Source organism: Cololabis saira, chromosome 5, assembly GCF_033807715.1.
Source record: "Cololabis saira isolate AMF1-May2022 chromosome 5, fColSai1.1, whole genome shotgun sequence".
NCBI lineage: Eukaryota > Metazoa > Chordata > Actinopteri > Beloniformes > Belonidae > Cololabis > Cololabis saira.
In genome coordinates, this window is record NC_084591.1 from 6,443,843 (window position 1) to 6,457,214 (window position 13,372).

Below are 13,372 nucleotides of genomic sequence, written 5' to 3' on the forward strand. Positions count from 1 at the left end.
GGTGCGCTGGATAAAAGAGTCCTCAGTCCTTTAGCGACCAGCTCGTCACATCCTGTGAATCTATTTGAGAAAATATGTTTGGCAGAAACAGATTTCCACAGTAAGAAAAGCACAAGTTGATCACCCGTACGACCCAGAGACAAACCTCTCCACCGCCGCGTCCAGACACCACACACTTAAAAAGGCGTGTGGGAGCAGCTACGTTGCCGTAGTTACCGAGGTCCGTGTACTTCGCGGCCATCCATTTTTTGTTTTTGAAATGACAAAATAAAAATAGAGATATAATCCAAAATAATCTGTTTCTCATCTTTTGTTTTGATAATAAAAAACGGAAAACTGATCGTTATCCGTTATCCGATTTCATTGATTTGTTTGAAAATCAAAATTGGGAATTAAAACGGCGAGTGGAAAACTCTTTTCTCTATTTCCTATTCGTTTCCAAGGATACTGAAAACAGTGATTGGACAAATGGGGGGATTGCACATGCGCAGTAATAAATGAAGAAAGTTGTTTCTGGTTCTTTTGTTCATCAGATTGAAAATTAACAAAAAAATGTTAATGTTGAAACAGAAAATAAATCAAACATGAAACCTGGGAGTGAAACATGAGTTTAATCTGTAATCTGTCTTCACTCCGTCATGAAACTGCAGTGATGTTGTGACGGTCCGTTCAGCTGCAGCGTCCAATCAATAACATGTACTGAACTCTGACATACTGGAAACCAATAGGAAATAGAGAAAAAAGAGTTTTACACTCGGTCCGTGTATCTTTTGGTCATTGGATTTTTCCGTCATGAGTGGGAATCAAAAAACAAAAAACGATTGGTTTATTTGATTTTCCTTTTAAAACAAAAAACAAATATTGAATTACACTGCATTCTTTCTTTTTCTGTGTTAATATGATTTAACAAAGATTCAAAATACGCTTTTATTTTCGTTTTCTATTTCATATAAGAAAAATGAAATCCCTAGTCAACAGGAAGGAAAAAACGAACCAAAAACAACCGTTTATTCATATTCGTGCACCGGAAGCTGGCATTTACAACCGAGTGAACTTAGTTCTGGATATTTAACAGGCATTCCTGTGACAATTCTCTCCAGGGGAAGTTTGATTTTAATATTTTATTGGTCGGGTTTACGTGACTCGGAAATGGCTCTGTATGCTGCAGTTTGGGTAACCATGGCAACCATAGCGGCGCTGAAACAACAGATTAAGGATTATTTTTTAAAGATTGATTAAGGACTTGTTCCACAGCGGTTTGACGCACAAACACATTTCCTGCACGTTGCAGCAGATGTGTCTCCTGCAATGCTCAGAAATGAGCGTCAGAAGATTCTGTGCTCGGCATCATCTGAGGAGAAAAAGGCTACGCAGAGCTGGAGAGCGCTTTGATTCATCATGGCCGAATGACCGGCTATCTGTCTTCACTGGGGGTGCATGCTGGAGAAGGTCGGGTTGGAAGAATTCATTTAGTCCCACGCGTGAGGTATCCACGTGATTATCATTATATGTATAAATTGCACTGCAGCACAAACTTTACCTGACGCCGGAATTCATGGTATGGCTGATGGAGCTCTCTCAGGTTCTTCCAACCCGACCTTCTCCAGCAAGCACCCCCAGTGAAGACAGATAGCCGGTATTGCGGCTTTCCTGTACTTTTAAGAGCCGCTTGAGAGTTTATTGTTAGGTCCTGTATATTTGCATGACGCGCTGCTGACAGAGAAGTAGGCTACGCTGAGTCCGACAGAAGTTTTATGGCGTTTAATGACAAAACTCAGCCACAACGGCCTTCCGACATGCTTAATGGGTTTTAAACGTGTACACTGCAAACGTGATCGGGGTGATCAGTGTTCAGTACAAAGCTGTCAACAAAAATTAGGCTACGGCTCCCTAACAGCCTGTCCTAACTGCACGCGAGCGTCCGACTGTCGCGCCGCAATGCGTGGCATCGGACCCGCTCTGAACCCGTTATCGGCCCCACGTTCTACCACGTTCTTGTGATTGACAGCTGAGACTCGCCTTTTAGAAGTCTGATTTATGGTTCCGCGTTACACCAACGCAGACCTTACAGCGTAGGGTACGCGGCGCGGTCACCGAACGGTGCGCGTCGCCGCGTACCCTACGCTGTAGGCTACGCCGTCGGTTTTACGCGGAACCATAAATCAGCCTTTATTCACCCGCCCGTGCGCTCCTGAAAGAAACTCCTAACATTAGCCGACTCCTAAAAGAGTAAAGGGACAAGTAAAAGATGGGTGATTACTTGTAATCTCCCTACGTTTGTACTTTCTAAACAGAAAACAAGCGTATTATTCGGTGGAATAAGTGGGGAAAAAACCGAACAATTAATAACGGCGTGATTACGCAATCAAACAGCGAACAGCTGGAGTGACCGGCGTGCGGTGCAAACATGTCAGCATGTCAGATCATTACTGGGATGTGGGGAAAAAGCAGAGGACACGATCAATCCGGCAGGATCCGGGACAAATTAAGCCCTAATAAGATTAAGATAAGATTCTTATTATATCTTATTATCTTATCAGAACCTTCCAGCCTGGCGATCTCCCTCCAGCAGCTGCCACTTTATTGAAGTTCTTGTATTGAAATGACTGTTTCCTACAGCGCTTTACACTTTTTTTTCCAACTTTCAACCGGCTTTCAACGCGAGCGACGGGAAGAAAATAGAAGCAGGGCGTGCAACAAAAGTCCAGCTCAAAACGACGCCGCGTCGCTCGCAACCAGTATAGACAGTGCAATAAAAAATAAAGCAATGGAACTGTTTTTGACGCTGACTCTCGCTCGCGTCGCATGCAGTGTGTATATTTGCAATATACTGTGGACATCTGAATAAAAACCTCATAAATAGATTGAATCAAAGCGCTCTCCAGCTCTGCGTAGCCTTTTTCTCCTCAGATGATGCCGAGCACAGAATCTTCTGACGCTCATTTCTGAGCATTGCAGGAGACACATCTGCTGCAACGTGCAGGAAATGTCATTGTGCGTCAAACCGCTGTGGAACAAGTCCTTAATCAATCTTTAAAAAATAATCCTTAATCTGTTGTTTCAGCGCCGCTATGGTTGCCATGGTTACCCGAACTGCAGCATACAGAGCCATTTTACGTAAACCCGACCAATAAAATATTAAAATCAAACTTCCCCTGGAGAGAATTGTCACAGGAATGCCTGTTAAATATCCAGAACTAAGTTCACTCGGTTGTAAATGCCAGCTTCCGGTGCACGAATATGAATAAACGGTTGTTTTTGGTTCGTTTTTTCCTTCCTGTTGACTAGGGATTTCATTTTTCTTATATGAAATAGAAAACGAAAATAAAAGCGTATTTTGAATCTTTGTTAAATCATATTAACACAGAAAAAGAAAAAATGCAGTGTATTCAATATTTGTTTTTTGTTTTAAAAGGAAAATCAAATAAACCAATCGTTTTTTGTTTTTTGATTCCCACTCATGACGGAAAAATCCAATGACCAAAAGATACACGGACCACACTCGCTGTTTTAATTCCCAATTTCGATTTTCAAACACATCAATGAAATCGGATAACGGATAACGATCCGTTTTCTATTATCAAAACTAAAGATGGGGAACGGATTATATCTCTATTTTTATTTTGCCATTTCAAAACAAAAAAACGGATGGCCGCGAAGTACACGGACCTACCGAGACCAGAGACAGACGTCCATTATTGTCCTTGTGAGGAGGAATCCTGCTGAGAAGTTTCCTGGGCCCCCCCCGTCCCCGTCCCCCGGGACTCTCGCCGTTCACCAGTGTCTGGACTCGACCAGCTCAGCTCGCAGGCTCAGCCTCTTCAGAGTCTCGTACCCGACCACGATGAGCACGGACGTGGGCGTGGAGGACATGATGCGGGCCGACAGCCCCTTGGTCATCACCCAGACGCCCTCCTCCGCCAGCAGCTGCTTGAAGGTCTCCACGATGGACGACCGGCCCTCCACCTGTACCAAACACAACACGTCATTTCAGCTGGGAGAAGATGAAGGTTTGGGGGAGATTTTAGGAAAGTGACGCCTAAAAAAGAGCTTCTACACAGTTGTGGGATTGATCAACCGCACGATTAAGAACCTGAAATGCAAATTCTTGAAAACTCCTGCATGCTTTAAGTGCTTTGGTAATGACGAGTTAGACTCTGTTCAACAGTCACTGCTTATATAATACCAAATAAAAAATAATGAACAAAACAAAACAAAAAATAAGAAAACATACACAATAACTCACCAACAACACCAAAAACAAAAGAACAACAAAATATATTTTACCCGTTAAATTCATATTGTCTGATTGTGTTGTCTTTATACAATTTCTTGAACTGGTGAATATTTTCACAATCCTTTAAATCAGTTGTTAAGGAGTTCCATAATTTTACACCACATACTGAAATACACATTTGTTTTAAAGTAGTTTGTGCAAACGGATGTTTAAAATCAAATTTCTTCCTATGGTCCTTATTTTCTGAACTAAACACAAAAAAACGTATATTTTCAGGCAATATTCTGCCTTTTGCCTTGAACATAACTAATAAAGTCTGTAACGCAACAATATCTTTAAGTTTAATTAATCCTGCATGGACTCTTTATCAATGCAGGATATGCCTTTAATTTTTTAATGATTTAACTGTAAATTGAGATATACAGGACAGTCTCAGAAAATTAGAATATTGTGATAAAGTTCTTTATTTTCTGTTATGCAATTAAAAAAACAAAAATGTCATACATTCTGGATTCATTACAAATCAACTGAAATATTGCAAGCCTTTTAATATTTTAATATTGCTGATTATGGTTTACAGCTTAAGATTAAGATTCCTAGAATATTCTAATTTTTTGGAGATAGGATATTTGAGTTTTCTTAAGCTGTAAACCATGATCAGCAATATTAAAATAATAAAAGGCTTGCAATATTTCAGTTGATTTGTAATGAATACAGAATGTATGACATTTTTGTTTTTGTAATTACATTACAGAAAATCACAATATTCTAATTTTCTGAGACAGTCCTGTATGCATGTGGAGTTTTTTTTCCTTTTTCAATAATTTTTATCACATATCTTAATAAGGTAAAGATCTTTTGCCCGTGTCGTCTCAGCATTTAAATGGAAGTCCTGGTTTTTTGTTCCAAATCATTGTCATCGTCACCTGTTGACATATTACTTCCCCTTTGATCTCATTTTTAATTCCCCCCCCGTAAAGCTCCTGCACTCTATTTTACCTGCATTACACTTGTTTTCAACACTAGACCTTTATCAGGCAAACAATTTACCCTAAAATTCAGTAATTCAGTTTTTGGCAAGTATAACAGTGTGTAAGAGTTTTTGTTGAACTTTACAGTTTTATATCCTTCACTTATGCGCCTGTTTTTCTGAATAAGACTATGGAGAGAAAATCGACTCAAAACATTTGTGTGTGGCGTTCGTATTATCTCATTTGTGCGTAGTGCTTGATTCAGATTCAGATTACTTTTATTTGCCATTTGTGTTAAACACAGGAATTTTTCACGGTGGTAACAGTGTGCTCATTCATTATATTATTTTCACATATGCTATAAATAAATAAATAAATAAATGACACATAACACCACAGTGAGGGAGTAAACAAAAAATAAAGTGCAGGCATATACAATAAATTAGGAATGGGCGATATTTTACCGTTCACGATAAACCGTCAAAACAATTCCCCACGGTAAGAATTTGTATCTCACGGAAAGAAAGAAAGAAAGAAAGAAAGAAAGAAAGAAAGAAAGAAAGAAAGAAAGAAAGAAAGAAAGAAAGAAAGAAAGAAAGAAAGAAAGAAAGAAAGAAAGAAAGAAAGAAAGAAAGAAAGAAAGAAAGAAAGAAAGAAAGAAAGAAAGAAAGAAAGAAAGAAAGAAAGAAAGAAAGAAAGAAAGAAAGAAAGAAAGAAAGAAAGAAAGAAAGAAAGAAAGAGACCAGTACTTAAAAGCACCATGTATGGACGAATCTGTGAGGCTTCTTGGAGTCGTGAAAAGAGTCTCCAAACCATTTGTGTGTATCTATAGCTTTGTGCGCGCGTATCAGGCGATTCGTGTGTATTTATCAATTTGTGTGTGTATGAAACTTTTTGAATTCGTGATGATAATTTTGTCTGTAACTTCGAGCAAGTTAAGCACGCACAAATCTAATAATATGCACAAATCAAGTAGTAAACGCAAATCAGATAATACGCACACACAAATGTTTTGAGTCGATTTTCTCTCCGTATCCTCTGTTTTGTAAAGAAAAAAGAAATATCTTGGGTTAAAACTGTCCACAAAGAACCAAAAAGTCAACATAAATCAGTTTTTTACAGATAAAAGCACGAGCCCAGCCCGTGTGATGTGAGCGGTGGCGGATGCTGCTGCTCACCTGAACTCTGGCACGAACAACATCCATGGGGTTTGTGATGGTGGAGGCCGTTGCTGCCGCCATTGGTCCCGCCAGAGCCTGCAGGATCAGGTGGGGGCACTCGCTCGGCGCCAGTAACGACAGCTGTTCTGCAAACGCAAAGAGTATTTAACATTGTTAGGCCATATTACAAACAAAAGCAGCACTGATCAGCTGTCATGTATACTTTTATACAAGTTATCATGTTGCATGTACGGAACAGTATTAGGGCCAGGCAGGAGAAAAAATATTTGAGAGTGGAAGATTCTTTTTTTATTGTGCCCTTCGAGAAAAAAAGTCGAAATGTCGAGAAAAAAGTTGAAATGTCGAGAATAATGTTGAAATACAAATTCAAGAATAAAGTCAAAATGTCACCTTTTTTCTCAACATTTCAACTTTATTCTCGACATTTCGACTTTTTTCTCCTCAAAATTTCGACTTTTTTCTCGAAATTGTGCTTCAACATTAATCTCGACATTTTGACTTTTTTCTCGACATTTCGACTTTTTTTCTCGAAGTGCACAATAAAAAAAAATCTTCCCCTCTCAATAGCATCCTGCATGGCCCTAATACTCTTCCGTATGCATGTGATGCTTTCAAAACAAAGGAGGTGTTTTAGGATTTACCAGCATAAAAATGATAAAAAGGCCACCAGAGAGCGCTGTTGGGGATGTACGTGAGCAGCGACGCCACGTAGCCCCGGTAAAATCCCTTGAAACCGTCAGCTGCAAATATCTGGACTGTGATGTCCCGCGTTTGCCCGAAAGTCATTCTGCTTTTCTTAGTCCTAGCCAGCATCATTTTGGGCTTGAGCTTGAAGCGTGTGAGCTGTTCCCCTTGTCCCTGCATCATCAGGTGCTGAGACACCACGTCTATGGGCACGGTGATGGTCTGCGCCACCAGGGACGCTGCCCCTCCGGCCACCAGGGACTTCACCGTGTTGCTGGGCGAGTAGTGGGACACGTACTTGCGCACCAGCTCGTAGGTGGTGATGTACGCCTGCCCGGAGACCAGGGTGAACGTGTTGACCATGAAGCCGCGGTAGAGGCCCCTCACGCCCTCCACGCGCAGGATCTTGCAGAAAGCGTCGAAGGTCCCCGAGTACAAGGCCTTCCCCTTCTGCACCTGCAGGCGGGTGCGGACCAGGCTGGCCGGGTAGACGGTGGCCCTGGTGGTCAGGGTCATGAACACGCCCAAGGAGTAGAACTTCCTCTTGTCCAGGTCCTCCCATTCAATGATCTGGATGGCACCTTTCTGGTGCATGGTGCCGGTCGGGGCAGCGGCGCCCAGGCCCCCCCTAAAGCAGCTCTGCCGTCCTTAACGCCACTGCTGCCGTCATACCTGCAGGAGCAACGAGAACCTGTCAGCATCAATTAGGGCTGGGGATCGATTCAAATGTCAAGAATCGATTCGATTCCAATTCTTAAGATTCAGAATCGATTATCAAGATTTGATTTGATTCGATTCCGATATTGATTTGGGTTAGTGTTATTAAAACTGTTTTTTGAGCTGTTGCATGAATTATATGACTGTAGTTATGCAAAATATTACTACTAGTATTATATTGAGATTCAACAGCAAGTATTGCAGCTAATGATGCTGTAAGGACCAACCAGCTCCCAGAATGCTGATAGAACTGAAACAGAAACATCGTGGGTCAGAATTATCAAACAGATCCAGGGAGGAAACAGAGACGGATGAAATCGGTTTTATTTTTTCCCACATTCCGTTTTTATATTTTCCATTTTCGGTCTATTTTGGGTTTTAATATTTGAGCATTTGGTTTTTAGCATTTTTTGCAAATGTAACCCCAAGACAGTATATAAAGTAATGAAATATAGACAATTTATGCAATTATAACCTAACACTTTAATGTTTTCATACCTTTAAACATATTTAAAGGCAAAAACATGGCACCAGTTATTCTCGTGTCCAACAAAACATTCCTTTTTTGGGGATAAACAAAAAAATAACCAAAAGTTGTAATGTAATCATGAAGAAAAAAAATACATAAATAAATAAAAGAAAGAAAAAAAAACCCAAAAAATAAATCGATCCTTAGACATATGAATCGATTTTTAGGAATTAATATGAGAATCGATTTAGAATTGGGAAATCGATTTTTTCAACACAGGCCTAGCATCAATCACATATTACTGCAGGATCTGGACCAGGGCTGCAATGATTCCTTGAGTAACTATGGAGCTAGAACAGTCTCAAAAGTGACAAATGCACACGCCGATCCACAAATGCACAGGACAATTGACACGTGCGTAGGACAAGATAACAAGACAAATGTGGGGGGTGTGCTCTTATGATTGGTTGAAAGTCACACACAAATGCAGCGCAGCCCACAGACAAAAACATTTTTGTAAATCAGGTTATATTTGTGTATGCATCAAAAATAGATTTGTAAATCTTGTCCTGTGCATTTGTGAATCAGCATGTGCATTTGTCACTTTTGAGACTGTTCTACCTCCATAAGTAACTCGATTACAAAAGATTATGGAGGAATTTCCTCTGCCCCGAAGCATCGTTTAAATATAAAATAAATTTAAACTCCACGTTTCACTCGGGTTCTTTTTAATGTGAGACAACGTGCTAACACTCATGTGTCCCTTATAAAGCGGTGTGAACAGTTTAGCTGCACAGACGCCGGCCGGGACTGACAACAGTGACAGTGATAATGAGAAAACACAGCAAAGCAACTCTTGTTGCGAGTCCCGGTCCACAGCAAAGCATTTCTGTTGAAACGGGTTGGTTCTGAGTTTAAAAGCAGTGTTTAAGAATATTTTTTGCTTTTGATATTTAGAAAAAATACACTTTTAATGTTTCAGGAAATGCTAAGTTTAAAATAATTCTATTTATTTTTATTGGAAAATTTAACAAACAAACAGTTTACTAGTTTGCATAATATGTAAATAAATATCAATTAAATATCAAATATCAAAAAAACTATCCAGTTAAATTGCTCCATCCGGATAGAGTGAATTTGGTTGTGGTTGTTTCAGATGTTTTTGTCCAGTTTTGTTCTTACATCCGTTCCCTCAGATTCCTGCAACTAAACTTGGATGTACATTCCAATAAAGGTTAGGATAAATGATAACATGCCTCTGAAGTTTGACTTTTTGCACCATTACAATACTTATAGGCAACTAGTCATCATATCTCCTGCTCTCTGAAACACATGTTAATGCTCAATAGTACACATATATGGTTCTTTAATATATTTGCATTATACTAAGATACATTCATTTTCAATGTCTTTTGTCCTTAATGGCTTTTTCCCCCTTACATAACTTTTACTTTTATACTTTAAGTAGTTTTGAAACCAGTACTTTTATACTTTTACTTGAGTAAAAAACTTGAGTTGATACTTCAACTTCTACAGGAGTATTTTTAAACTCTAGTATCTATACTTCTACCTGAGTAATGAATGTGAATACTTTTGACACCTCTGTGTTTATGAGCCGTACAAGTAAACAACATCCTGTTACTGATGCCGTCCGGCCTGCTCGCTCTCACTGGCTGTTGTACGTATTCTGTTGGAGGCAGACACGGAAATGTCAATCACGTTTGATGCTTATGACTTCAGGGCTGGGAGATTCTGGTCCTCGGAGGCTGTTTGTCGCACATATTTTAGATGTGAAACACTTCAAGCCAAATAAGTAGCGCAGTGCTCTTCAACGTTGGTCCTCAGCAGTGTTGGGTGTAACGCGTTACTGTAACGAGATTACATTCGCCAGTAACGCAGTAATGTACCGCGTTACAGTTGTAATTTGGGTAATCACATTTTAGTTACTCTAAGACAAAAAACATTACGTTACTTTAATCTTTTCAGCTACATGTAGAACGGGAGAACAGAAAAGAAAATCAAACTTGCCTTTCATGCGTCTTCACGCGTTGCGCAACACTTGTCTGATTTAACGTGATTTTATGAATACACATTTGTGCTGATCTGGGCACTGCAGTAATAAGGTTCCAACTACAGGACTGTCTCAGAAAATTAGAATATTGTGATAAAGTTCTTTATTTTCTGTAATGCAATTAAAAAAAAACTAAAATGTCATACATTCTGGATTCATTACAAATCAACTGAAATATTGCAAGCCTTTTATTATTTTAATATTGCTGATCATGGTTTACAGATTAAGATTCCCAGAATATTCAAATTTTGTGAGATAGGATATTTGAGTTTTCTTAAACTGTAAGCCATGATCAGCAATATTAAAATAATAAAAGGCTTGGAATATTTCAGTTGATTTGTAATGAATCCAGAATGTATGACATTTTTGTTTTTGTAATTGCATTACAGAAAATCACAATATTCTAATTTTCTGAGACAGTCCTGTACATCTTGTTCATTGGCAATCGAGTTATGGTGCAGCTCAGGTGATATTGCGGAGTAATCCAAAAGTAATATAACTAGTTACTTTCAGAAACCAGTAACTAAGTAGTGTAAGGGATTATTTAAAAAAAGTAACTAGTAATATGTAATAGATTACTTTTTTTGAGTAACTACCCCAACACTGGTCCTCAGGATGTTTTATGTTGCTCTGCTCCAACAGGTCTGATGACCAGCTGATGGTGAAACAGTCGGGTGTGTTTGACATTTATAACCCTGTCTCTGAAACGTAATGTTTATTGGCTGACCTCCAGCTGGAAAGTCACTGGGTGAATCCGCAGGACTGTCGCGTGCCGAGAAGTGCCGGGACAGAACACTGAACCGCACGTCGCCCCAGCCACTGAGGGGTCAGACACCATTGATTCTGATAGTGCCACTCCCAAGCTGGGATGAGTCAGGAGGGTTGTGTGAGGTTACATCAAACTTATGCCTGATCAATAAGCAGAACATGATGATCTGCTGTGGCGGCCCCTGAAAGGGAAGTTGCTTTGCATAACTCACTGTTTTGTTTTGTTTTAAACAGCACTGTAAAAAGCCTATTTGCTGCCATGATTTTTGAAAGTAAGCACCAGGCATAAAATCAAAATAAAAAAATTCATTTATTAATGTATTTTTTGGTCAACTTTGAGTAAATAAAAGGCCCAATTTTCATTATTTGGGCATCCAGAGCAAAGTGTCCGTCAAACCTTCACTTCATTTTGGTCTGAAACTATGTAATTCAGTGAGCCATTCCAGTTTACTCGATAGTTACGGTGTAATCAGAGTAGATTTATCCAACTTTCACAAGTTTATTATTACTCAACTACACACCATGTTGCATTTGCGGAAGCTCGGAAATAGTCAGCGTGAATTGTAAAACTGGTTTTAAAAGAGCTATAGAAGATGAGGTCAGGATAAAGCAACGCATTGGTCCTAATAATACTGTCTACTTTAAGCACATGTGGTTGAAAACTTTGCTTTTGTTATTTATGTCTTTGGTATTTCAAATAAATAGTGTCTGAGACACCATTTGATAGGGATTGCCCGAAATAAAGTGTAAATGTTGCGTTATGACAGTTTGTTGTTGAGTTTTTGATCTGGTGGTTACCTCAAACAACAGAATATATGGCAACAAGCAAATAAAAATACATAAAATGCAGCATTTTATGTATTTTTTTTTGTACTTTGAATTTTGTACTTTGTACTTTTGTACTTAAGTACATTTTACACCATGTACTTTTGGCACTTTATTATATTTAATTTGAGGTACTTTTATACTTTTACTTAAGTAATTTTAAAGCAGAAAATTTGTACTTTTACTTAAGTACAATATTTTTGTACCTTTTCCACCTCTGAAAATGCTTTAAATAAATAAACAATGTCAAAATCCAGTTTTCCGTGCTGCCTTTGAACGTCTCAGGAAGTTTGACAACAAGAGACAAAATTAACGAAAAATGGCACAAAAAAAACAATCTGACATGAGGTTTACTACACAGCAAGCAAGAACTGATATCAAAACACTGTAATCAGTGAAATGTTATTTGTATAAATATTAAATTGCGGTCTTTGCGCTTCTGGTGACGCAAAGAGGAAGCACGTGCAATGTCAGTCGACGGCAAACGTGATATAAGCATTAAAATTTTTTTTTTTTTAAGAATAAAATATCGATGTTTCCATAAAAACACAGATAACCATACCTGTGAAGTCATGTATCCCACCCACAGCTGCCACAGTCGCTGCTAAACGGGCTTGTTTTCACTCAGACGGCCTGCAGGGTCACGTCTCTCGTCCATTACTGAGAACAGTCAAAGGTAAAAGGTCAGAGGCTGAGCTTTATTACAACCGCTATAAAGTCTTCTAAATATTATCCAGGAAAGAATTAAAAAATCAGTAAATAAGCCTGCAAAGAAAACACACGTGTCGTTCATGTAACTAGGACGTTTTCTTTGCAGGACGTCTGTTTGATTTAAGCCTAACGATGCGTTCAAGAGCCGAAGCGACGGAAGGAATTATAACATAGAGTGTAAATGTTTAAGTTACTTTTTAGTTAGTTAGTTAATATTTATTTCGGTCAATCACAAACAAAAATCAACAAACAAGATAACACAGGTTTTTCCCTGGTCAACATTGTGATTATTTGACCGAAAAGGTCTGGGCTTGAAGCATAAAGCTTATCTTGCCCACCTTTTAACTGAATATAGTATACAAAAAAAACAAATGAAGTATCATAAGTCTACACAAAATAATAATAATAGTAATAATAATAATGATAAATAATAATAATAAATAATAATAATAATAATAATAATAATAATAATAATAATAATAATAATAATAACAATAATGATGATGATGATGATAATAGTAATAGTAATAATAATAATAATAGCAATAATATGATAATAATAATAATGATAGCTCTGAAAACAGAAAGTGAAAAGATGCTAAGGAAACTGGCAAAACCAATTTAAGTTGTCATTTTATCTCATGCATGTGTAAATTCTTCTTTGTTTGCTTATTGTGTTTCTGTATATGTGTCCATTACCTTTGCTTTGAATAATATCTTGTATGCTTTTATTGAATT

The 13,372-nt window shown here is 38.4% G+C and overlaps 1 protein-coding gene across 1 annotated transcript; it reads right to left on the reverse strand.

Moving 5' to 3' along the window:
* Positions 1-3,521: 3,521 nt before the first annotated feature.
* On the reverse strand, positions 3,522-12,753 carry slc25a44a (solute carrier family 25 member 44a). Its single transcript, XM_061720844.1, has 4 exons — positions 12,486-12,753; positions 7,031-7,745; positions 6,387-6,514; positions 3,522-3,966 (listed from the first exon to the last, which is right to left on the reverse strand). The coding sequence occupies exons 2-4, from the start codon at positions 7,665-7,667 to the stop codon at positions 3,775-3,777; spliced, it is 957 nt and encodes a 318-aa protein (XP_061576828.1). The 5' UTR covers positions 7,668-7,745; positions 12,486-12,753; the 3' UTR covers positions 3,522-3,774.
* Between the last annotated feature and the right edge of the window lie 619 nt (positions 12,754-13,372).